The sequence below is a fragment of the Pristis pectinata genome, chromosome 3 (genome assembly GCF_009764475.1).
Source record: "Pristis pectinata isolate sPriPec2 chromosome 3, sPriPec2.1.pri, whole genome shotgun sequence".
Lineage (NCBI taxonomy): Eukaryota > Metazoa > Chordata > Chondrichthyes > Rhinopristiformes > Pristidae > Pristis > Pristis pectinata.
The window spans coordinates 55,016,836-55,042,796 of NC_067407.1; the positions used below are offsets into that span (position 1 = coordinate 55,016,836).

Genomic DNA, 25,961 nt, shown 5'->3' on the forward strand with positions numbered 1-25,961 from the left:
CCACCAGTGGTAGAGTCTGGTGGGACCATCAGCCACCTCAGAACCTGCAGAAATGGAGACCAAGCAAGTTATCCTTGAAGCAGAAGCATTGCCTGAGAAAAAGAAAAAGGAGAAACATCCTCTCGCAGATCACTTCTTTTATAGCCGATCTATATCCTGAAGACAGAAGGACAGCTTGTCTGGCTACCTGTAACAAGTTATATGTGCCATATTTCCTTACGACCTGAAAGAAGGTCATTTTGGCCTATCAAGTCTACGCCAGCTCACAAAGCAACCCCTCTCCCCCTCTAACTGATTCTTCCCACATTCCCATCAACTTCCCCCTAGCAAATGCACAGTGAACCAAAAACATGTGTTCCATTTGTGTTGGCAGGGCTGAGGTAGTTATGGCAAGGCTCCTCTGATTAATTGTCATGATGTTTTGAAGAGTTGTATTTCTGACACTAGCGGTGGAGGAGTGTGTCAATAAAAAAGGATATAATGACGTTTTGAAGAACCATCCTGCCTAAATCAGGAGATTGGGTTACCCAAAGCAAAATGGGAGCTTCATGTTGTTGTTAAGGGAGGCGTTTTTCTTTGATTAGTCTACTCTTTCTGTCAGCTGTGTAGGGGGTGCTGAATGGTGGTGTATACATGCTAGGAATGGAGTTAGGGAAACAACGGGCAGGAAACACAGCTGGAGAGCAGGAAAGATTGCTGACCTTAGCGAGAATACAGCAGGAGACACTGGCCTGGTCAGAGGACCGTTGCCCATGGAAGCTCCTGTATAGAGGGACATCCTTAACACCTATGGGAAGAATGCTGAAGCACAACTGCCAGTGCTAGTACTAGCAATATTTTCATGTTCCTTTCATTATGACACTGGAGGGCCTCAGAAGACTGGAGATGGTATTGCCTGTATTAGTCAGAGGAAGAGTACATGGTGTATTTACACTATTCCTGAATGCATTCACACTATTACTCAATATTTGACCCACCTTAGCCCTCTGGCATATCCCAAAGTGCAAACAGCAATCGGAGCTTGCTTTAGTGTACTTAGGGTTACACAATGGAAAACTTCCAACACCGTTTCAGCCCGAGTTCCTTGGAGATGAGTAAAGAACAACCACGATTGTTTTGAAAGTATTTATCATTTTTATAGAAATCGTCTTCCAACCAGATTAACTTGCCCCACCAGGTTTCCATCGCAGCAAGAAATAAAGAGTTTTTTTATTGGCATGTAATCTAAAGAGATTAACTGTTACTGACTGCTGGAACACAAACAAGGATGTATTTAAATTGCTAATCCTGTTTCCAGTTAATAAATCAGCGACTGTGACACACAAGTCTTGTTCTGTTCTCTTGCCTGTATTTATCTTGCTTTATCTTCTTAAAGACACATGCTGGAAGACTGTTTCCTACCCATTGTTTCACACCGGGGCATCATTCCTGGATACTTCTTCCCCCTAGCCTCCTCAACTCCTGTTAAAATTATCTCACTTCCATTTTGTTGTTGTCATTCTGGTGATTCAGTGTTGTACATTCTCTAGGGATTTAATGTTCAATGATGTGTGATCAAAACTGGACAGAGAGCTAAGGTGGCATACTGAAAATCAAAAAAAAAATGCAGATGCTGGAAATCTGAAATAAAAACAGAAAATGCTGGAAATACTCAGCAGGTCAAGCAGCATCTGTGGGAAGAGAAGCAGAGTTAATGTTTTAAGTCCAAGACCCTTTGTCAGAGTGTGTGGTCTGATTAATTCCTGCTCAAAACCTTAATGTTATTGGCTGTTTACATAGCTTTATTCACAAAATATAATTTTGTGTTTAGTATCTGGTCACATCGCCATTAAAACTTCCTTTGTACATGCATGTTATTTAGTCATGAGTTTTTGTTTGAACATGTTCATTGCTCCCGCTCCATTCACGAAACCCATTATAACAGTTCCCATTTTCCCCGTTGTGTTCTCAGACATCAACCCAATGCCCAAAGTGGACGACAGCAACACTCGAATCCTCATTGGCTGTTTGGTGGCTATTATTTTTATACTGGTCGCCATCATCGTCATCATCCTTTGGCGGCAGTTTTGGCAGAAGATGTTGGAAAAGGTTTTAAAGCTTACTGAAGATTTTCCCACCTCTATTTTAGGAGTTGAACTTTATGTCCCTTCTGTGTGGGATATTGTGATTGTTAACATAGAGTTCAGGGAACATAATCCACCAATGAGGGCAGAAGCAGAAGCACAGACGCTGGGTAATTGGAGAATTGCGGAAATGAACAACAGTCTGGTGAACATCAAGGAAAGGAGGGCAGATGAATATTTAAGGTGGAAGTCTTCACCAGAACCTAGTCTCTGATGAAGACTACAGTCACCACGTTTGACTCACTTGCCCTGCTCACCAATGCATTGTGCATTCCCAGCATATTTTGCTATCACCACCATCACTCAGGTATAAGGAGGGATTGGATCAGCTGAGGTGTTTTCCCTGGGGGGGAGGGTGAGGAGGAGACTGAGGGGGGCGCCTGATGGAGGTAATCAAAATTATGAGGGGGAAATAATAAGAATCAAGAATCTTTTTCCCATGGCGTGTGTGTCCAAACAAGAGGGCGGATGTAGAAGGCGAGAGGTAGGAGGTTTAGAGGGGATCTGAGGGGGAATATTTTCACATAGAGAGTGGTTGAAATCTGGAACTTGCTGCCTGAGGAGCTGGTGGAGGCAGATACTCTCACAACATTTAAGAAGCATCTGGTCAAACACTTGAATCACCGAGGCATAGAAGGTTACAGACCAAATGTGGGTAAATGGGACAAGTATAGATAAGTACAATGGTCGGCATGAACATGGTGGGCCAAAGTATCTCTTTCTGTGTTGTACGACCCTACGACTCCATATACCTGATGGGGGATGAGAACTACTGTTCATTATGACAATTGATTCCCATATTTAGCCACAATTCAATTTGGCAGCATTCCAAAGAACAAGTATTGTATTATTGAGAATCTATTCAATGCGGGCTTGGCTTCTTCTAAGTATGATTCTGAGATGGCAGGAATGGTGCTGTGCTGAGCAAAATGGTCATATATCACACGTTGAGTCCAGCAAGTTAAGTGGAAGCCTCGTAGCTGAACCAATCCTCACCGCATTTCCACTTCTGGTGATTTGATAGGATCAGAAATGCATGACCTGGAGGATTTTTCTTCTGCCCACTACTTAAGCCAATTGAAGAATCTGAAGGTTTTCTAAGCTGATGTGCACTAATTCAGAGCTGGCATAGGATCATATATTTGGCTCAGTACCACATCAAATGGTACATTTGGCCAGAGTGTTTTGAGAGCACTGTGAGATATATGTTGGCCTTACTGATAAGGGGAATCTTCACAGCATTCCACTTTATAGACTTCCTTGTAGGTTAATGTTACATTACATCACCTAATGCAATTGTAAAATTTTACTCTTTAACATATTACCGCTGCGTTAGGTGATGTAATACTGACCTACAAGGAACTCAATAAAATGGAATCCATTCTAGATTCCCCTTATCAGTAGGGCCAACATAGTGCCTGCCAATGAGAAAAAAAAACACTTAAAGAAAAATCATAATTTTTGAATTCATGCCTGAAGATGCCAGATGGAGTGGATATTGTTTACAAAACTAATATTTATTTCTCACTTGCCTTCATGGTTAACTTTCTTGAACAATATACCTTTTTTAGACAAGTTCCTTCCGGTTGGCAATAACCCATTGATTTATTCAGAACAAATGTGCACACACATAAGAACATAGAAATAATATGGGCCGTTTCGAGATTCAGGCCTTTTCTAACTCAATTAGATTGTATTTCTTAATTAGATTGTATTTCTTAATCTTCAGTTAGATCTATTTCTTAACTATCTCTCCACTTCAAAATACATATGCAACAAAACGTATCAATTATAATTTTGTAATGTTCAGTTGAATATTCACACATACAGACAAACATACATTCATGCACTATTATATACATTAACAGACCCATACAGACAAATAAACATTCACACATATCGTAAAATAAATGCACATACACACATTCCTGAGTTCACATACACATGCATTTTCAGTCTCACACACACACACACACACACACACACACACACACACACACACACACACACACACACACACACAGACACACACACACACACACACACACACACTGTCATATCTGTGGAAGTGCTTGTGACTCATCCTAACATGGCCTAACTCTAAGATACACCGATCACTCATCGAGGCATGAGTTGAAGTCTGGATCTACTAACTGAAGACTTCCCTTTCAGGCTTCACGCCGGATGCTGGATGATGAACTTACAGTGAGCCTCTCGCTGCAGAGTGAAACCATCATGATCAACAACAAGTCTTCCCCACCCAGTGAACAGGAGTCCAATTCAACCTACGACCGGATATTTCCCCTCGGTCCCGATTACCAGGAGCCATCAAAGCTACTCCGTAAGCTTCCAGAGTTTTCCTTGAGTTGGGATGAGCCAGGTGAGGAACGTTGGAAGTGAAGAATGCTGCTGGATTTATTTATGAATTTGCCATAATTTATTTTAAGTATACTTAAAATTTTTGATCTGACTGGACACTGGTTGATGTTAGCCTTTAAGTGTGGATTGAGGATGGTTGAACCCGAAGACCCTACATTTTCCAGTCTCTTTGAGGAATTTCTCAGACTCCATTTAGCACCTTCTCTGGCAGAATCTGGAACTTAATCAGAGAAGAAAAACAGCCAAGTTCCTCACAGTAACATAAAACCCCACTTCCACCTCTTCAACAGCGAATAAATAAAACATAGCTCGTCATTTAAAATTAGAATAAACTCTTGAAACAACACAGCAGTCTGAAAATGGAGTAGAGGGGATGGTTAACACTTCAGATGGAAACTCACCATTGAAAACTCTGCATAGTTTGTTAAATTGGAAAAGGGCCAAATGAATTATTGCTTCACCTGCAAGGGCTTTTTAGGTCCCTGGATGATGGGAAGGGAAGAGATAAAAGGGCAGGTGTTGTGACTCCTGGGATTGTGCCGTGAGAAGAGGAGTCATAGGTAGAGATGGAAGAATGGCCAGGGAGTCACAGACGGAACAGTCCCTTTGGAATGCCGAAAGGGGAGGAAAGTAAATTGGAAGTGCAGGTGAATTTAAACTGGAAGAATTAGAAATATGCCTCTGCCATACCAGTTTTGATGAGGGGATTTCCACACTGGTGTTTTTAAGATGCCTTCCTTTTTCCTTAGTTCCTTTGTGGTTTCTTCTCTACCATACTTGACAGGGCTCTCAATTGCATCTCTATTTTCTACACTTCTACTCTCATCCCCTTTCCTCCAATCTGACTATGGATAGAGCTTTTCTTCAACTTGCTTTCCACCCACCATCCTCCATATCAACAGATAGTATCCACCCCCTGCAGCAGGATTCCACTACCAGACACATTTTCCCCTCCCCTTTCAGAATTCCAAAGGGACTATTCCCTCCATGACTCCCTGGTCCACTCTTCCATCTCCGTCAATCACTCCCCTTCGTGGAACATCTCTCTTCAGTCTGGAAGCATAATCCTGAGCTTTCGGTTGCCTTCGCTTTACTTCTCCACCTGATTGTAACTTCTGTCTTCCACTCCGATGATGCTCCAACACTGCCCAACATAACGTCAAGGAACAGCTCCTCCTCTTGCGACTGAACATGTTGCAGACCTTGGAACTCATTATTGAATTCAATAGCTCCTTGCAACCATCCTTGTTTTACGTCTCTCCACACATATGGTTATCTTTTCATTTCAATCTATTTCTCTTTACTCTTTTGTCTCTAGCAGTTCATTTTTAAGTACTAACCTGACAACTTTGTTCTGCACCTTATCGCAGATGTTCCCTCTGTTCTCTCCACCCCTCCCCTCTCTGCAACTTAAAACATGCTTTTCTCGCTTTTCTAGTTCCGACGAAGTTTCCTTGACTCAAAACGTTGACTCTCTTTCTCTCCCCATCAATGCTCCTTAACATGCTGAGTGCTCCCACCATTTTCTGCTTTTTATTGAATACTCTGGAACTATTTCTAGACTAATGGAAAATGGTGGTGGTACCGGAGGCCAACCATCTCAGTAGCAGCGAGCAATGAGTTTTTCAAAAGACAATTATATACTTAAGTTGCAAAATTTAATGGTGCACATTCATTTCTCTGGGAAATTTTTAGCTTCATGAAAAGGGCTTGAAAGCCATTGAACATTTTAAAGAAAGAAAAATCATGTGATGTTGCCATAGTGTTTATATGATTATATGTGCCCAACCACGCAGAAATTATTTTGGTGCACTTTTTACACAGTGATTTTGGTCCGACAAGGAACCATTAACAATAACAATGTTCTTCTTCTTTTCTAAACATTTATGATGAATTTTGCACCTCAGTGGAAGCTGAGCTAAAAAGATGTTCTTATTTTTGCTATCAGGATGCAGCAGTGACTATGCAAAGCCACTTGGTGCTCCACAGGATAATGTGCCGCACTACGCAGAGGCCGACATTGTGAACCTGCAGGGTGTCACCGGAAGTAACACCTATTCTGTCCCCGCCGTGACTATGGATTTGCTGTCTGGTAAAGATGTGGCTGTGGAGGAATTCCCACGTAAACTGCTGACCTTTAAGGAGAAGATCGGAGAGGGACAATTTGGAGAGGTTGGAATGTTTTCAGTATAATTAGCCATTGAACGTAAAACATTGGTACATCTGAAATAATATTTGGCCCATTGAGCCTGCTCTCCCATTCAGCCAGACCGTGGCTGATCGATACCTCAACTAGCACCACCAGCCTTTGCTCCCTATGATTTAATACAATTGACTAAATATAATCTACACAGTCTTGCAAGCTCCAATTAACCAAACATCCACAGGCTTCTGAGGAAGAGAGCCCCATTGTCCTTTCTGTAGATTTTGAGCGATCCTTAACAGCCTAAACCTAATTTTAAAATTATATATCCATGTCCTTCAATTTCTCAGCAGAGGAAATAAACTTATTTGTATTTACATGATCATTTCCTTTTAAAATTGAAAGCATCTTAGATCATACAGAGTTACAGAGTTGTACAGCATTGAAGCAGGCCCTTTGGCCCACCACATCCATGCTGACCTCTTTGGGCATCTACACTAAAATCTACATTCCTTCTTAAATATATTCATCCTCTGCAGCCTTCTGTGGTAGAGAATTCTGCAGGTTCACCATCCTGAGGACTGAGATGCTTCCTCATCTCAGTTCTAAATGTCTTACCGTGTATCTAGACATTGTGATTCCTGGCTTTGAACAATCCATTAAAGGAAAAGATCACCCCAACATCCAATCTGTCGAGCCCAGTCAGAATTTTTCATTCAGCAGTCCCACCAACCCAGGAATCAGTTTGATAACCTTCACTGCATTCTCATCATAGCAAGTGTATTCTTTTTCAGCTCAGGGGAACAGAACTGCACACAATATTCCAGGTGTAGCCTCACCAAGGCCCTATATATTATAGGAAGACATTCTTGCTCGTGTACTGAAAACCTCTTGCAATAAAGGCCAACGTGCCACTTGCCTTCTTAATTGCTTGGATCACCTGCATGTTTGCTTTGTGACTACTCGTTTGAAAACCTCCACCTGGAAAGGCCCAATTGTCACTTGCAATGTTTTTGAGCATAATTAACATGCTCAGAGGACTATCCTTTACTTACTTGAAAAGGCAGTGCTGGAGGGTGGTGGGGAGCTTGTGTCGCTGTCACAATTAGAGGTGGTAAGAGGTAAACTTTGAACACAAGGGCTCCTTCCTACAGTCAGTTCCCATCATCAAACTCCACAGGCTGAGCCTTATTTGGGGCATGCAGCTTTGGTTCAGAAAGGGCTGATACTGAGCTGACAGTATGTGTCATGCTCGAACACAGTGGCAGACTGGTGAAATAATCAAATCGTCATGATAATAAAAGCACCGATAGTTCCAGACTTGTACCATGATAGGCAAAGGCAAAGTGGTTGATAGTTGCTGCGGACTCAGTGGGCCAAAGGGCATGTTTCCATGCTGTACTGCTCGATGGCTTTATGACTCTAATAACAAACTGCTTTAATATGTGGACCCTCTTGAATATTTCATCAAAAACAATAAGAAAGACAAAGAGAATAAGAGATGTAATTGTTACACCTTGTTTATTCCTATTGGGAAAACCTTCCGCGTTTTGTTAAAATTATGCATGTTCTGAACTTGTTACCAAGGATTCAGGCTTGTTTCAACTGCCAATGCGTGGGCACAAGAGACTGCAGATTCTGGAATCAGGAGCAACAAACAATCTGCTGGAGGAACTCAGCAGGCTGAGCAGCAACTGTGGGAGAAAAGGAAATGTTGACTATTCCTTTCCCACCACAGATGCTGCTTGACCCATTGAGATCCTCCAGCAGATTGTTTGTAACTGCTAAAGTGTGACGCTTTTAAATGTACCATCCCTTAAACCAAACCTTCCATACCAAAATCTATGTATACTTTTAGTGTAAATACTTAAGCTCCAATTTCTAATTACCTCAGGTCCACCTTTGTGAAGCAGAAGGGATGCAAGAGTTCATAGACAAAGAGTTTCCATTCGATATTTGCGCCAATCAGCCAGCTCTGGTTGCGGTAAAGATGCTACGAGCAGATGCCAACAAGAATGCCAGGTAAGGGACGCTGACCTTTCTCTCCCAAGTAAATTGACAGGATGTCCCCTTGCAACTGTTGATGAATTTTTGCTTGGAATAAGTGAAAGTTGGCTTTCTAGTTAAAACGTTTGGAAAAATTACAACAAATGGATATTTGTTTTGCTAATCCCCAGCATTGTCTAGTGACAATGCAAAGTCAAGGATAGCATAATCAATACTTTTAAGCCTGTAAATACAGAATGTATTCTCCAACTAGCTGTGCCTTCTCATAAATTGAAATTCACCAAATTTTTGAACTTAGTTTCACCATTTATAGTGGCTAACTACTGCCCTGCTAACCGAGAGACCCAAACCAATGAGCCAGAAGAATGTGAATTCAAATCCTACCATCAGAATAAAAAGTCACAAACTTAAGGCAAAAATGAGGAAGAATTTCTTCTCTCAGAGTGTTGTGAAACTTCTGAATTCCCTACCTTAGTGACTTGCCATGAATGAACCATTAAATCTATTCAAGGTTGAGACAGACATGTTCCTAGTTTAAAGGGGAATCAAAGGTCACGGGTTCAGACATAAATGAGGAACTGAAGCCAAAAGCAGATCAACCATGACTTTTGGCCTGAAACATTCACCCTGTTTCTCTTCCCACATATGCAGCCTGACCTGCTGAGTATATTTCTGACATTTTCTGTTCTTATTTAAAATTTCCAGCATCTGCAGTTTTGTTTGATTTTCATGCACAATAGAGTTTCACTCACTCACAGCCTCAACCAAGATTGACACAGATCCACATATAGGACCATTTCAACACATTGGATCTCCATAAATACTTCTGTTGGCTTCCATCTTAACTATTCAGTATATGGCACCTTGCTACAAAACGTAATCAATCTAATTGATCTTCTGCAGAAATGACTTCCTAAAAGAAATCAAGATCATGTCTCGGCTGAAAGATCCAAACATTATCCGGTTGTTGGCTGTCTGTATCAGGGATGACCCACTCTGTATGATCACAGAATACATGGAAAATGGGGACCTTAATCAGTTCTTAACTCGCCATGAACCTGAAAGTGCAGAGCCAATGGCAAGCAACGCTCCTATTGTAAGGTGAGATGTGTATGAGCAGCTACTCAATGTTAGTTTCATTGTTCTTGTAAATTATTATGTAGTGGAAATGTCTACCCAGCATATTAGTGTAAATGTAAAGATGTGAATTGCAAAAGATTGGCATATTTTATTGCAGGTCCCTTACAGACTGTGACAGGAGACTAAGGAGATAAGGTTGGGTAGAACTAGAGGACATAGGTTTAGGGTGAAAGGTGAAATATATAAGCGGAATCTGAGGGAGAACTGGTGGTGCGAGTGTGCAACAAGCTGCCAGCGGAAGTGGTAGATGTGAGTTCAGTTGTAACATTTAAGAAATGTTTGGATAGGTAGGTGGACGGGAGGGGTTTGGAGGGATGTGGTCCAGTTGCAGATAGATGGGACTAGGCAGAAGAACAGGTCAGCATGGACTACATGGGCCGAAGGGCTTGGTTCTGTCCCGTATGACTCTAAATTATATCAAGGAATATGGAAAATAGAAGAGAAATTACATATTGTTTTTCATTTTGGGGGGATCTGGGCATCACTGGCAAGGCCAGTATGTGTTTCCCATCACTAAGAAGGTGATGGTGCGTTGCATCCCTAGACCTCTATAGTCCCTCACTGCTACTTGATAGGAAGTTCAAGAAATTTGACCCAGGATATTGTATCTGTCTTCAAGGAAGAAGATGCAGAAAACCTCCTGGAAATAGTGGAAGTCAACAGGTGTGTGATTAATGAGGAGGTAAAATAAATTTGCACTTGTGAAATTATTGGGACAGAAAGCCGATAAATCCGCCGGACCTGATAACCTGATAAAGTTTTGAAAGAGGTGGCTATGGATGTGGTGGATCCATAGGTTGTCATTTTCCAAAACTCCATGATTCTGGAATGGTTTGCAGCAACTGGAAGGTAGCAAATGTAACCTCACTATTTAAGAAAGGAGGGAGATAAAAAGCTCCCAGTTAGACCAACATCATTAGTAAGGAAAATGCAAGGTTAAGCAAGTGACAGCAGGGCACTTAGTAAAAAATAATGGAATTGGGCAGGATTAGGTTAGAGTTATGAAAGGGAAATCTTGTTTGTTTTTGTTAGTTTTTGAGGTAGTATCTAGCAATATAGATAAGGGGAAGCAGTGAATGTGGTTTATTTGGACTTCCAGAAGGCCTTTGATAAAGTTCCACACAAGAGGTTGTTAAACAAAAGCACATGGGTTTGGGGGTAACGTTCTGGCATGGACTGAGGTTTGATTAATATTCAGGAAACAAAAATTAGGAATGAACGTGTCATTTTCATGTTGGGAGGCTGTGACAGTGGAATGATGTAGGAATTGATGTTGAGGCCCAAGCTGTTCACAATCTATGTGAATGATTTAGATGGGGGAATACGTGTAATATATCCAAATTTGCAGATGATGCAAAGTTGGGTGATACTGTGAGTTGTGAGGAAAATGCAAAAGGTTTCAAAGGAATATAGACACGATAAGTGAATGGGCAAAGAGGTGGCAAATGGAATGTAGCACAGAAAAATGTGATCATCCACTTTGGTGGAAAAGCAATAGAAAGGCTGAGTAATTTTTAAATGGTGAGAGGTTGAAATGTGTTCAGAAGGACTTGAGGGGTCCTTGTTCACAAATCAACGAACTTCAATGTTCAGATACAGCAAGCAATATGATGGTTGTCCTTCAATACATGAGGACATCTTACTGGAATAATGTAGGATCCTGGTTAGACCACACCTGGAAAATTGTGTGCAGGTCTGGTCTCTCCAACAGTGGAAAAATAGGATTCACCAGATTGATTCCGAGGATGGCAGCTGAGGACACATTAACCAGACTGTCTCAATATTGTCTAGAGTTTAGAAGAATAAGCGATGATCTCATTGAAAAATACAGAATTGTTATAGGGCTTGATGGGATTGATGTCGGGATGATGTTTTCCCAGCTGGGGCATTTGGACCCAGGGGTCACTGTCTCAAAATAAGAGCTTGGCCTTTCAGGACTGAGATGAGAAGGAATTTCTTCACCCAAATGATAGTAAATATTCAGAATTCATTTCTCAGTAGGGCTGTGGAAGGTCAGTCATTGAGTATGTTCAAGACTGAGATTGATTTTGTTTTTAGAGAGGAAATCAAATGATTCGGGATTAGTGCAGGAAAGTGATGCTGACGTAAAAGGTCAGCCATTGTCTTATTGAATCAGGGTCAGGCACAAGGGGCTGGCTAACCTGTTTCTGCTTCTTTCTTTTATCAGCCCATTCAGCATGGGTAATGAAAGGCTTTCCTGCTAAGTTCATGCATTTACTGGTAAATTGGTTTACTATTGTCACATGTACTAAGGTACAGTAAAAAAACTTTGTTTTGCATGCCATCCATACAGATCATTTCACCACATCAGTACATTGAGGTAGTACAAGGGAAAAGCAATAACAGAATGGAGAATAAAGTGTTACAGTTACAGGGAAAGTGCTGTGCAGGTAGACAATAATGTGCAAGGCCACGACAAGGTAGATTGTGAGGTCAAGAGTCCATCTTATTGTACAAGGAGACCGTTCACTAGTCTTTTAACAGTTGGATAGAAGCTGTCCTTGAGCCTGGTGGTTCATGCTTTCAGGCTTTTGTATCTTCTGCCTGATGGGAGGAGGAGAAGAGAGAATTCCGGGCTGGGTGGGGTCCTTGATTATGTTGGCTGCTTTTCCGAAGCAGCGAGTTACATTATGTTACAGATGTTGTGATTGTTCTTCAATTAATGGAAAATTGTGCCCCCAGATTTTAGAATGTTGTTGAGAACTGAATGAGAGAATAACATGGTCAGGTTGGATGGTTCAAGTTCAGTTGGGAGAGCGGTAGTGGTTACATTTAATTTAGAAATCACCTTTCACTTCTAAATATATCTGTTCTTGATACATGGAAGTTTCAAAGGTACTGGAAAACAACTATTAATCATTTGAAATAAAAAATGGTCTGGCAGCATCAGTGTAGAGAAAAGCTGAGTTAATGCTTCAGGTTGATGACCTTTTATTAGAACTAGGAAATGTGGGTAATCAAACATGTTGCAGAAAATCGGGGGCAGTGGAGAGAATAAAGGGAATGTCTGTGCCAATGTTTATTCCTACTTTGTTTTCTTAATCCCAGCTATGCCAATCTCATACTGATGGCCATGCAGATCGCCTCTGGCATGAAGTATCTCTCCTCCCTCAACTTTGTTCACCGTGACCTTGCCACTCGGAACTGCTTGGTGGGAAAGAATTACACAATCAAGATAGCAGACTTTGGCATGAGCCGCAACCTGTACAGCGGGGATTATTACCGAATCCAGGGTCGTGCTGTGCTTCCAATTCGCTGGATGTCTTGGGAGAGCATTCTACTGGTGAGGAACTTGAGCTGGATTCTAACTCAGTGCCCATGTCACTCTGTGTGCATGTGTGTGTGTGCATGAAAATACTTTCTCACATTCTGATCATTCAGTTCAGCAGCTTCCAGTCATCCTTTACCTGATTCCTGAATCTGTTTCTTTATTACATTGAACTTACTGCTCAGAAGCAAGCTCTTCAGCCTCAGTAGTCTGTGCAAGTACTTATACCACACACACCCCTCCTCCTCCTTGCTTCATGTCACCATACCAGCTCAACATGAAATAAGCATGACATTGAAAACAAAATGCATAAATATTAAAGCAGACATGTAAAAAACCAAAGGTTTAATGACCTGGGCGGGAAGTCTACAGGGGATGTGAGGAAGAACTTTCTCACTCAGGGGGTGGTTGCAATCTGGAACACACTGCCTGTGAGGGTGGTACAGGCAAGATTTTGCAATATTTAGTAATTATGTAGATGAACACTTGAATCGCCAAGACATAGAAAGCTACAGGCCAAATGCTGGTAAATGGGACTAGTATAGATGGGTACATGATGGTCTGCATGGACGTGATGGGTGAAAGGCCTGTTTCCATGTTGTATGACTCTACAAGCACGATGAGAGGGAATATGAAAGATGTTTAAAAAAAACTAATTAAAGTGAAGCAACAAATTATTAAGGAATATAAAAATAATTAGTATTTTGGAGGCATATAATCAATAAATATATAAGACCACAAAAGGATGTACAGACTAAATTCATAGACAATGGCAGAAGTATTCAATGGTTAGAGAGAAGGCCAAGGGCAGCAGATAAACTTAGGTTTGTTGGCCTTCTGCTTATTGGGACAGATCTTCCAACGTCCCGAGATTGTTGGCCTACTACCACTGTTTGTTCTTGTGTGGTCCCAAGCACTGTCTTCTGGGAACCTAGCTCCCAGCAGTAGGCTAGAGTGAGATGTAGGGGCTGGCTGCTCTCACAGAACAGTTTTGATAGCTGGTGCGACCCCACCCCCAGGTTAAGAGAGAAATATTGTGGAAGAAATTTACCAAACTTATTTATCAGCTGCCAGTTAGCAAAAGCCTGGAGTTGGGTCTAAAGAAGCATTAGAACATAGAACAGAACAGTACAGTACAGGAACAGGTCCTTCGGCCCACATTGTCTGTGCTGACCATGAGGCCAATCCAAACTAATCCCATCTGCCTGTACGTGGCCTATATCCTACCCCTCACACCCCCCCCCCACCCCATTCCCTGCCTGTTTATATTGTATGAGCTTAAGCCTGATTGTTAGAAGAATTCGGGAAATCTGTGAGAGGAAACTAAAAAGTTGCATATTGCTCATAATCAAATACACTTCAGCAACTCTGACGAACAAGGATGCATGGAAAATGGTAGTAATTATACTAGAGGTGAAGCAGAGGTCATTACACAATGAAATTCAACAAACCGGGTCATTTGTGAGCAAGTGACTGAGAAAAGATAATAATGGTGAAAATGAGATCTGCTTGAAAGTGATAGAAAGGAAACCTGACACTCCCTCTTTGACTCCAATACGACACATGATATACGTTTAATGCTCTCTCTAAGGGCATTTAGTTGGAAAATTACTGCTGCCCAGACAACAGGTCCCCCACAACTTTCTCAGGTCAAAGTTGGATATGGAATAATGTGGCTCTAATCAGGTCACCCGAGTCATGAGAAGGCAGATCGTTAGCTCTCCGCTTATGATCCAGGCATGTGAGAAAGATTTGCATGGATAGGAAAGATGACTTGTGAGCCATCAGAAAAATGCAGAATGACACTTTGCAGCTCCAGCTCCTGTTTATCTGTCATGGAGATTAGACTTAAATGTTTGCAATTTAGCAATGGTATGTTCTGCTCAGCAGCAGGTATGTAGTGACCATTCAACTGTATCGCAAGACATGAAGCAGACCATCTTCAGCAATAAGAGGAATATCAAGGTCTTTCTTAATAAATAATCCATGGCCAAATGACCTTACTTGTCAAAATCAAAGTGGTTATTTATAATAAACCTTCATTTGGCCTGTATTAAATCCAGAAGCAAGACATCAGCCTTGACTGCAGAGAATCAAATAGATCAGCATACTTCCTCACCTTCCACAGAAAGCTTTGAAGTTCCCACTGAGTTGAATTTTCCTGAGAGTTCCTGTAACTCTGTTGCTCAATTATTGGTCTTCCTCACCTTCTTTACCCAATGCAGTCGTAATGTTATTTCCAAACCAAGTCGCATTTGGTTTACAATTGGAACGTTCCACTTTATAGAAATGATTTGTATGGTAAGCAACACCATGAACACTTCTTGAGGTTCTGGCCATCACTTTGATGCTGCAAGTAACAAATATTTTTCAGACTCTGGTCCAACACTGTTCTATTCCTGCTTCTGTTCTGGTTCAGTGAAGATTTCTCTTCTAGCTAGGGAAGTAACCAAACGTATCTGGTTCATTAATAATGATTGTAATGCATGTTTATTTTGCTTGCTTTCTGTTCAGGGCAAGTTTACCACAGCAAGTGATGTGTGGGCTTTTGGAGTTACCCTGTGGGAATCCTTGACTTTCTGCCGAGAACAGCCCTATTCCCAGCTGTCAGATGAGCAAGTCATTGAAAATACTGGCGAGTTTTTCAGAGACCAGGGGAGGCAGGTAAGCTAAGGTTTTGTCATTCTTAAGCTTATCGAGGCAGGTCTTCCATCACCTCAAGATCGTTGGCCTCCTGCCACTGTTTGTTCCAGCACAGTCCCAACCGTAGTCTTCTCCTGGGAACCTAGCTCCCAGCAGTATGGCAGGGTGCAGTGCAGTTGCCAGCTGCTCTTACAGAACAGTTTTGATAGCTGATATGTCCCCACCTCCTGGGTAAAGGGCTATCAGAGATGTCATTGTTACTGATTATTTTTGAATGTGAAGGACAGTCATAGACATCCAGTAACACTTAGGACCTTTCAAGAAAATAAAATACTATTTGCTTTAATAATTAACACTCTGAGAGTACAATGGTGGTGTAGTGGTTAAATTACCTGAGCTGTAATCCAGGGCCCTGGGCTAAAAATGCAGATACCTAAATTCAAACCCCATTATAGGAGCTGAGGAATTTAAATTCAGTAAATAGTCTGGAATTTTAAAGAAGAACAGCTCGTCATTAGTAATGATGATGACAGAACTACTTAAATGTCATTAAAAACCCATCTAGTTCACGAATGTCATTCAAGGAAGGAAATTCCCACCCTTACCTGGTTTGCCCTCTAGACCCACCCACGTGGTTGCACTTAACAAGTCACTCAGTGCAAGGGCAATTAAGAATAGGCAATAAATGCAGGCCTTTCCAGTAATGTCCAGATCCTGAAAAAATTAAAAAAATACTTTTTAAAAAAATTGAAAATGAGGTATATAAGAAATAACTCCACATTCCTTTCTTTTAGCAGCTCACTTCTCCCAATCACTTGTATTAGGTTTAACCTGATGCAGACTCAGAGGGCCTACGAAAGCTTGAACTACCCCACTGCCCTCCTTGAGGAGTCTCAGCACCTCAGTGTGCCAAATTCCCCATAGCCCTCAATTCCTTAATCTTTCAAAAATGTATCCACCTTCTCTTTAAGTACCTCCAGAAATCTAACCTCCATAAACCCTCTGGAGTAGAGAATTTCAGAGATTCACCGCCGCCTGTGAGAAGAAATTTGTACAGTGCTTGGGCTTTAAATGACTGCCCCCTTATGTTGTAACTGAGTCTCCTTGTTTGAGACTCTTCCACTTCTTAACATCTACCTTGTCATACCCCTTTAAGGGCTTAACCCTAACCCTGTCACAGAATGTCACAGAAATTTAATGCTATGATATAGACTAATATAAATCAAGAATAAAAATCTGATCTCAAGGGTCGAACTACAATCTTATAAAGACCCTTGGACCTATTGGTAAAGACTTTCAAAAGAGTAAATTTTCTGTAGGTGTTGCATTCATTTTTACTAAAGGCTTCTCTGACAATACCTTTAAGACTGATAAACATTTTTATATTTCAACATAGCCTAAGCTGCATTGATCTGCTGGAATTAACAATAAAAAAGATTAATGGGAAAATGTCAGTCATTACCTGAGAAAGATAACTCACTTTGGTATAAAGTGTCATTTAACCAGACACTGAAGACTGCTTGTGTATTTCAGCACTTTCTGGTTTACATTCCTCAGTTGTCAACTCGTCCTGGTCTCCAGTACAGTCCATCCCTGGGTAATGAATAGGTTCCGTTTTTATAGATGTCCTTAGGTCAATTTTGTCCATAAGTCGGAAAATACACAGAAATCACTTGGTATGGTAACTGTATCTCCACAGTATTATAATGAATGGCATCAAAATACATAAGACTGATAAGAACAATTACTAAAAGTGGAGAGAAAGTGGAAACTAGCTCTGCTGGTCATAGAATGAATGTATGTAGGTAGGTATGTTGGACTTTTGAATTCAATAATATTATGGGAACTACCTTGTATCTATGGATGTCCATAAGCCAGGTGTTTGTAACCTGGAGATGGCCTGCAGTCTCCTTTCTGAGTCAGATGTTTGAGTGTTAAAACCCCACAATAGAAACTAATAAAAGATCCTGGCTGACAAATATCCATCTTTTGAGTGAAATGTCAAACCAATGCCAACCCTCTCTGGCACAGTAGAGGCACCACTTAGGAGAAGAACAGGGTAGTCCTTTCCAGTATCCTGGTCAACATATATCTGATAACTGATATCAATAAAATAGACCATCCTTTTGTTTTTAACATTTCCATTTGTGTGATTTTGCTGGGTACAATTTGCCTGTGGCTTTTCCTTATTTTAAATCATTAATTACACTCCAGAGTGGATGTGATTCACTTTGGGATGTACAAAGGTCATGAAAGGTGCTCTATAAATTCAATCCTTTTATTCCTGATCTTCTCAACTAATGAAGTTCCTACACTGGTTGTTGTTCTTTGATCCATGGTCTGCAGGTCTATCTCTCTCAGCCACCAATCTGTCCGGATGGTGTGTACAAGCTTATGGTCAGCTGCTGGCGCCGTGAACCCAAAACCCGGCCCACATTCCAGGACATTCACCGTGTGCTGCAGGAATCTGCCATGGGATCTGGGCTAGAGGAATGAGCTTGTTCCGAGGAGGATGTCAGAAGAGCCATGATTTTAAAAAGACCTTTTCATGTCTGATTATTAGTGCGCATGCTGCCATGTTTAAACTAAGGAGGGTGGAAAGAAAGCCACTGTTTCCAGTGCTGGGAGATGGAAGCATATTTGAAGGAAGGAGGATCGAGGACAAGTGGAAAGAGTTATTTGCATATCAAGAGGTGGAAAATATAATGCAAATAATGCAGCACAGGATAAATATCCTTGCCTCCTTGTTCATTCAGACTTCCGACAATTAAATGGACATGATTGTGAAAGCTGACCAATATTGGATTAGAAAGTTTCCTGGTAAGGTGCAAGGACTTGAAAAGACTGGAAGAATAAAAGCAATACATGTACAGTAGCATATAAGCAGTAGAAATTCCTCCCCCTGACCCCTTTACTCTAAATGATCTAATCGCATTTTTCAGTAATACTTCAGGAGGGTTTGTAAATGCTGTTTGAAATAGGAGAGCACAAAATGTTTGATAAATTCATGTGTTCTTTTTCTAGGATTTTTCTTTAGTATTTGTTTCACTTCAAAAACATTACTTAGGAACTTGGAGAAACAATCTTAGTTTATTTTTAAAAAGAAGCACTTTTTGCTAGTAATGTATAGGAAAAGGCTTGATTATGAGTCTTTTTTAACGTACAATTTAGTACATATTCAAGAGTAAGGTTTCTTTTGGCTTAATGGCAGATATTACAGAGTCGAAAATAAGTCTACTAATGCATGTTGTTCTCTGAGTTACGACCAAGCAGTAAGGATGCTGGCTTAATTTAGGTATCAAAATGTTGATTAGCAGACTTTTGTCATTGCTATATTAATTTGATTTTGGTTATCTGTATATTGTTTAGATGTTTTCATTTTGAGCGCAGTTACCCAACTGTATTTAGATATTTATGCAAATTTTATTAAATATACGTGCAAATATTCTTCTCAGTGCTATCTTACTAATTGCAATCACCTACTATCTACATATATAAAAGTAAATAAAATATACAATTCTGCTCTCTGCTCTTCACTAGGCCTCAGAGGTCAAAAACAGTATTTATATTGCAAGAAATTGTATTGATCTATCTCATCTGCACATGATTATATTGTGCATCCCCAGTGCTTAATTTCAACTTATGGTCCCATTAAACTGTGCCACTAATTTCAGTGACTTGTATATTTGTACCCCAAGACCCCTTTGCTTTTTGACCTCATTAGATCTTTATTTTCTTATTGATTGTGTGAGCTTCTTCTATTTTTTTTGTTGCAGCCCTCCTTGCTATTGATTACCATCATGTGCAAGGTTACTTCTTCCTCTGGCATGGTCTTACACAGTTCCTTTGGATGTCCTTCAGTAGATTGCCAGGATTGTCCAGAACAAACACTGATGTACACCATTGAGAAATGTGTGCAGCAATAAACTGTTCCACTTGGAATAACATAGCAGTATAGGGTACCAGAGGCAACTAGAACATTTTCTAAGGAATAGCCCACCCAACGTTTACACACCCGCCTTTCTTTAAACATTTTACCTTTAGAAGCTGCTCGACAGCACTTTTTTTAGCTAAATTTCCACCAGGCCAATATTACCATTATTAATTCTCCAAGTCACATCACCATTTATACATAAATCCAGAAAGTTTTGGGAAGCATGCCAAACATTCAGGAAATGTAGCATTTTATCTACTGGAGACAAGAGGAATTAATGTAGCTAGAAACATCCGAAGATGGGTTATCGACCTGAAACATCAACTCCACAGATACCTGCTGAGTAATTCCAGCAAATTCTGTTTTATTTTTGATTTCCAGCAACTGCAGTGTGTCCATTTTGAAAATTTCCACACCTTACTTCCAATTCCCACTTAAATGCCCGATGCACTTCTCGGCTGTCCATTTATGCATTACTTCATAAAAATTGTTCTCTCAATTCAAAAGTAATAATTTTCAGCTATACCATTGAAATATAATTGCTGTTATCCATAAGATGATTAGCGTTAGTTGAAAAGAAGTAGGGTATCTGTATATGTTTGAAGTAATGTATTACGTATTAATTATGTATTAGTATTGCTCTCAAAAGGCAGTCACAGTGGCACAGCTAGTAGCGCTGATGCCTCAAAGCACCATAAATCCAGTTCAATCCTCAGCTCAGGTGCTGTCCGTGTGGAACTTGTGTGCTTCCTCTGGGTGTTCCAAGTTCCTCCCATATCTGGAAGACATGTGGGTTGGTAGGTTAATTGGTCACGTAAATTGCCCCTGGTGTGTGCGTGAGTGGTAGAATCTCGGGGAAGTTGATGAGAATGTGGGGTGAATAAAAATTGAGATTCATGAGGCACTAGTGTAAATGGGTGGTTGAATGTTGGATTGGACTCGATGGGCCGAAGGACCTGTTTCTGAGCTGTATCTCTCTATGACTAAAGTTTTATTATTATTACAAAGTCCAGAGGTCTGAGTTGCCTGAATTTGAAAACCTTGAAGTAAAGTTAGTGATTGTCACTCAACATTTATCATATGGCTAATCTAGATCTTCTCTGATCTCTGCACATTTAGCAGGGCTCAGTTGCTATGGGCTTGCATCATAAAATTTATATCTCCTCTGTGACTTATGGTTGGTTGTGAATGATGTTCACAAGTGCATTTATTGTATGACAGCCTTGATGGTAACTCAGTTCACCCAGTGGAATCAGTGCGCATGGAGTTAAATGTCAATCATGCAGCAGCCATGATAACTACTGGGATATGAGAAAGGAACAACAGGATCTTTCTTGTTGTGGAGATTTTAAGGAGGGCTTTGGAGAAAGAAGATGGGAACAAGGATTAGGCCATTTGGCTCCTTGAGTATTTTCCGCTAATTCATCAATTCATGAATACTCTGCTCCCTAATCCCATTAATCCATCTCTGTTCCAAGTGCCATGATGCTGTTATCTCCCAGTAATATATCAGCTGTGCTTTCAAACTTTCAATTGACCCTACCACTTGCAGCATTTTAAAGAGAGGGAGCTGAAGAAACACAAACGTTTAGGGAGGGAACTTCAGAGCATGAGGCCCAAAGGGGTGAAGGCATGATGGCCAAATGTGGGGCAATCTGCCAGGATGCTCAGGAGGATGGAGATAGAGGAACAAGGAGTGCAGGAAGGTTATGAGCCTCTCAAAAGGTATATAGTTCCGAAGGTGTAAGGCCCTGCTCTGAATAAATAAAAAGAGCAAAATTTAAAATGTAAAAATAGTAATAAAATAAACACTCCAACCACATCCATGGGCAATCTTACTTTAAAATGAAAAACATTTTGGCATTATGCATAACTGCCAAAAGCCTCCATTCTTTTTATGAGTTTAACTATACTCGATCAACTCTGATCCCACAGCTTTTCCCTGAGTTAAAAATGTTCCCTTTTTCCATCTCACAACAGAGAAATATCAAAGAACTTTCCAAAACGAGATGAAAAAGAATCTTGACATTGTGCAGTAAAGGGGATATTAGCAAATCAAGACCAAATTTACAATTCTTCCCAATGTCCTTCAATGGTGACTTCAATGGAAATAAATTGGGGAGGGATGGAAAACAAGCTGTGACTCACTATTGCCCATTTTACACAATTACACCAAGCTGAGATCTACCCCACTGGGTGAAATGTGTTTCACTTCCACAGCAAGGTGGGGGAAACAACTTCTACTTTCCAATGTTAACCATATTTCATCTTCGGGAGTTTGGGGGAGATGGAGTTCCCTTTTAAACATTTTTTTTGCTTGAGATGAATCTATTAAAAGTAGGTCTCTTTTGCAAATGCATTTCAATGGAAAAATTATCCAAAAAAATTCCTAAAAGCCAACAGGAGGAAAGGGGTATGGGGAAACAGCTCACAAACTACAATTGAGTCAGATAAAATATACAAATTAACAATGGTTGTAAATGAAATCTAACATGTAAAGCGTTACAGAAAAGGAAAAAATATGGGCTTCACAAGTAAACCATGAATTTTGTTGACATAGCTGTGGGCAATGTTAGAAGAAATATAGAGGTAATGCATGCACTGTGGCCAAATTTGCTAATGATAGAAAGATAGGTGGGATAGGAAGTTGTGAGGAGGATGCAAAGTCTGCAGTGATGTAAATAGGTTAAATATTTTACCAAAAGTTTGTAGCAAATGGAGTATAATATTGGGAAATGTAAACCTACTGGCTTAGGTAGGAAGAATAGGAAAGAAGAATATTGTTTAGAACCATAGAACCATACAGCACAAAACAGGCCCTTCGGCCCACCATGTTGTGCCGTCCATCAGACCACCCTCACACTACCTAACCCCTTCCTCCCGCATATCCCTCTATCTCACATTCCTCCATATGCCTATCCAACAAGCTCTTGAACCTGTTCAATGTATCTGCCTCCACCACCACCCCAGGCAGTGCATTCCATGCACCAACCACTCTCTGGGTGAAAAACCTCCCTCTGACATCTCCCCTGAACCTCCCACCCATAACCTTAAAGCCATGACCTCTCGTCTTGAGCATTGGTGCCCTGGGAAGGAGGCACTGACTGTCTACTCTATCTATTCCTCTCAATATTTTATATACCTCTATCATGTCTCCTCTCATCCTCCTCCTTTCCAGTGAATAAAGCCCTAGCACCTTGCCTCTCCTCATATTCAATACTCTCCAATCCAGGCAGCATCCTGGTAAATCTCCTCTGCACCCTCTCCAACGCCTCCACATCCTTCCTATAATGAGGCGACCAGAACTGAACACAGTACTCTAAGTGTGGCCTAACTAGATTTCTGTAAAGCTGCATCATCACCTCGCGGCTCTTAAACTCAATCCCGCGAGTTATGAAAACCAACATCCCATTGGCCTTCTTAACTGCTCTTTCCACCTGTGAGGCAACTTTCAATGAACTGTGAATATGAACCCCCAGATCCCTCTGCTCCTCCACACTGCCAAGTACCTTGCCATTCACCCAGTACTCTGCCCTGGAGTTTGTCCTTCCAAAGTGTACCACCTCGCACTTCTCCGGATTGAACTCTCCGGATTCTCCGGATTTTAAATGGACAGAGACAACAAAATGTTGTGGCATAAAGAAACGTAGATGTCTTTATGCATGAAACATGGAGAGTTAGCAAGCAAGTACATCAAGAAATTAGGAAAGCAAGTTTGATCTTCATTGCAAGATGGATAGAGTAAAAAAGTAGAGCATACTACAACTCTATATTGTGTTGGTAAGAAATACAATTTTAGTCTCCATACCTATAATGATATACTTGCATTGAAGGCAATTCAGAGACGGTACTATGTTGGTTCCTGGAAAGAACGGGTTTAGGAGGATATGAAGAAAGGTTGAGCTTATACCTGGTGGAGTTTGAAGAATGAGATGTGACCTTAATGAAACATATTAGATTCCAAGGAGGCTTGAAAAGGCAAATGCTTAGATCATGCTTCCCCTTGTGGAGGCATCTAAATGAATGGGGCATTGCTTCAGAATAAAGTGTCATCCATTTTAGAGAGAGATGAGGGGAAGTTGCTTCTCTCAGAGGATCATGAAACTTTGGAATTCAGTTCCCCGGCAGCTGTGAAGGCTGAGTCATTGAACATATTCAAGGCTGACATAGTCGGGTCTGTAGGCATGAAATTGGAGCTAAAGCCAAAATTGGATCAGCCGTGACCTTATTCAATTAGGGAGCAGGCTCAAGAGGCCAGTTAGCCTATTCCTGCTCCTATTTCTTGTTAACAGAGTAATTCAAATGTAAAACTTACATTGTAGTGGTCAGACCATTGTGTGCTGAGCGAGGTCTAATCTCTGGAATTCTCTCCTTAAACCTCTATCTTCACCTATAGGACAAGCCTTAAAAACTTTCTCTCAGCTATCCTAATGTCTGGTGTTATTGCTCATAGCAAGTATTGTTCAATAATTAATCCTGTAAAGAGCCTTTGTACACTTTACTGTATTAAAGATATTATTAAATGAACATGGTTGTGGTTGATGAACTTCTCATAAATGTGTTATCAAAGTCAAAAGAAGAATGAGTGAAACCTGTGTAAGAGGGCATAAAGACCTGGTCAGTTCTTTACTTAGGAACAAATTATTTACTGAGCTATCAAAGATTAATTGTACAAAACCCTCATTCATATGTGCAGTCTATTGATATTCCAGGGAAGAAAAGTAGTGTCAGTTCCTCAGCACATTAAGAAAGTTTATTCCTGAATGAATTCATAATGAGTTCCCATAAAATGACAATTAGCTCGACTATCAGTATACTTATTTGGAAAACATATCCCAGAAAAATTAGGCAAGTAAAGAAAATTCAACATATACGTATATATATTAAATATATGTCATTTAAGCCGAGCAAGTATGAGATGTTGCGCTTTGAGAGATTAAATCTAGAGGGAAAGTACACAGTTAATGACAGGATGCTTAACAGCATTGATATACAGAGGGATCTTGGGGTCCAAGTCCATAGTTCCCTGAAAGTGGCCACACAATCGATAGGGTGGTAAAGAAGGTGTATGGCATGCTTGCCTTTATTAGTTGAGGCACTGAGTTCAAGAGTCAGTAAGTTATGTTGCAGTTTTGTAAAACTCTGGATAGGCTGCATCTGGAGTATTGCATTCAGTTTCTGATCGCCCCATTATAGGAAGGATGTGAAGGCTATGGGGAGGGTGCAGAAGAGGTTTACCAGGATGCTGCCAAGATCAGAGCACATGTGCTATAAGGAGAGGTTGGACAAACTAGTGTTGATTTTTTCTAGAGCGGCAGAGGCTGAGGGGAGACCTGACAGAAGTTTATAAATTATGAGAGGCATAAATAGAAAATCTTTTTCCCAGAGTCGAAATGTCTAATACTAGAGGGCATGCATTCAAGGTCAGGGGAGGATATTCAAAGGAGATGTGCGGTTAAAGTTTTTTTTACACAGAAAGTGGTGGCTGCTGGAATGCACTGCCAGGGGAGGTAGATACGATAGAGGCGTTTACGAGGCTCTTAGATAGGCAAATGAATATTCAGAGAACTGAGGGATATGGACCATGTTCAGGCAGAAGGGATTAAGTGTCATTATCTTTATTAGTTCAGCACAATATCATGGGCCAAAAGGCCTGTTCATGTGCTGTATTGTTCTATGTTCAAAATAGCAGTTAAAACAGTAAAAGTCGGCAAAAGAATATGGGGCACTATCGAGATAGCAATACCTTTTGGCATTCACACAGGAATTTCAACAAGTTAAAGGAAAGTCAACAAGTTAAAGGTATTTTTGTGAACACTTTAGATTTGAAAGGTGGTGGGAAGGTGAGCTGTTACAAAGACCCAAAGACTCTGCAAAGGGATACAAACATATTAAGTCAGTGGCAAAATGTAGCAGATACTGAATAAGGAGAGAAATGTGAGGTTAGACAGTTTGATAAGGAGAGAAGAAAAAGAAAGTATGTTCTAGTGAAAAACTGGTAAATGGAAATGTACAGAGGGATCTTGCTTTGTTGGTTCATGAGATGCAGAAAGTAAACATGCAGGCACAGCAAGCAAATAGGAAGGCAAGTGCTATGTTGACATTATTGCAAAGAGGTTGGAGTACAAAACTAAGGGAATCTTGCTGAGACTGTGTATTTTTGGTCTCTACATCTTAAGAAAAATTTACTAGCCTTTGAACCAATGCAGTCTGGATTCACTCGGCCAATTCCAAAGGATAAGAGGGTTGCCTTATAAGGAGAGATTGAGTAGAACTGGCCTATGCTCACCTGAGTTTAGAAGT

General features: G+C 40.7%; 1 protein-coding gene across 4 annotated transcripts in view; it reads left to right on the forward strand.

The window, feature by feature from the left end:
• The window catches only part of ddr2a (discoidin domain receptor tyrosine kinase 2a), a 130,768-nt gene extending 106,644 nt beyond the window's left edge, over positions 1 to 24,124 (forward strand). For all 4 annotated transcript variants that reach the window (XM_052011065.1, XM_052011067.1, XM_052011066.1 and 1 more), the window contains 8 exons: positions 1,952 to 2,088; positions 4,296 to 4,503; positions 6,451 to 6,674; positions 8,540 to 8,667; positions 9,556 to 9,753; positions 12,862 to 13,096; positions 15,596 to 15,745; positions 18,071 to 24,124. In XM_052011065.1, coding sequence (XP_051867025.1) covers positions 1,952 to 2,088; positions 4,296 to 4,503; positions 6,451 to 6,674; positions 8,540 to 8,667; positions 9,556 to 9,753; positions 12,862 to 13,096; positions 15,596 to 15,745; positions 18,071 to 18,220 — 1,430 coding nt within the window. In that variant the 3' untranslated portion in view covers positions 18,221 to 24,124. The remainder of the gene's footprint in view (positions 1 to 1,951; positions 2,089 to 4,295; positions 4,504 to 6,450; positions 6,675 to 8,539; positions 8,668 to 9,555; positions 9,754 to 12,861; positions 13,097 to 15,595; positions 15,746 to 18,070) is intronic.
• The last annotated feature ends 1,837 nt before the right edge of the window (positions 24,125 to 25,961 follow it).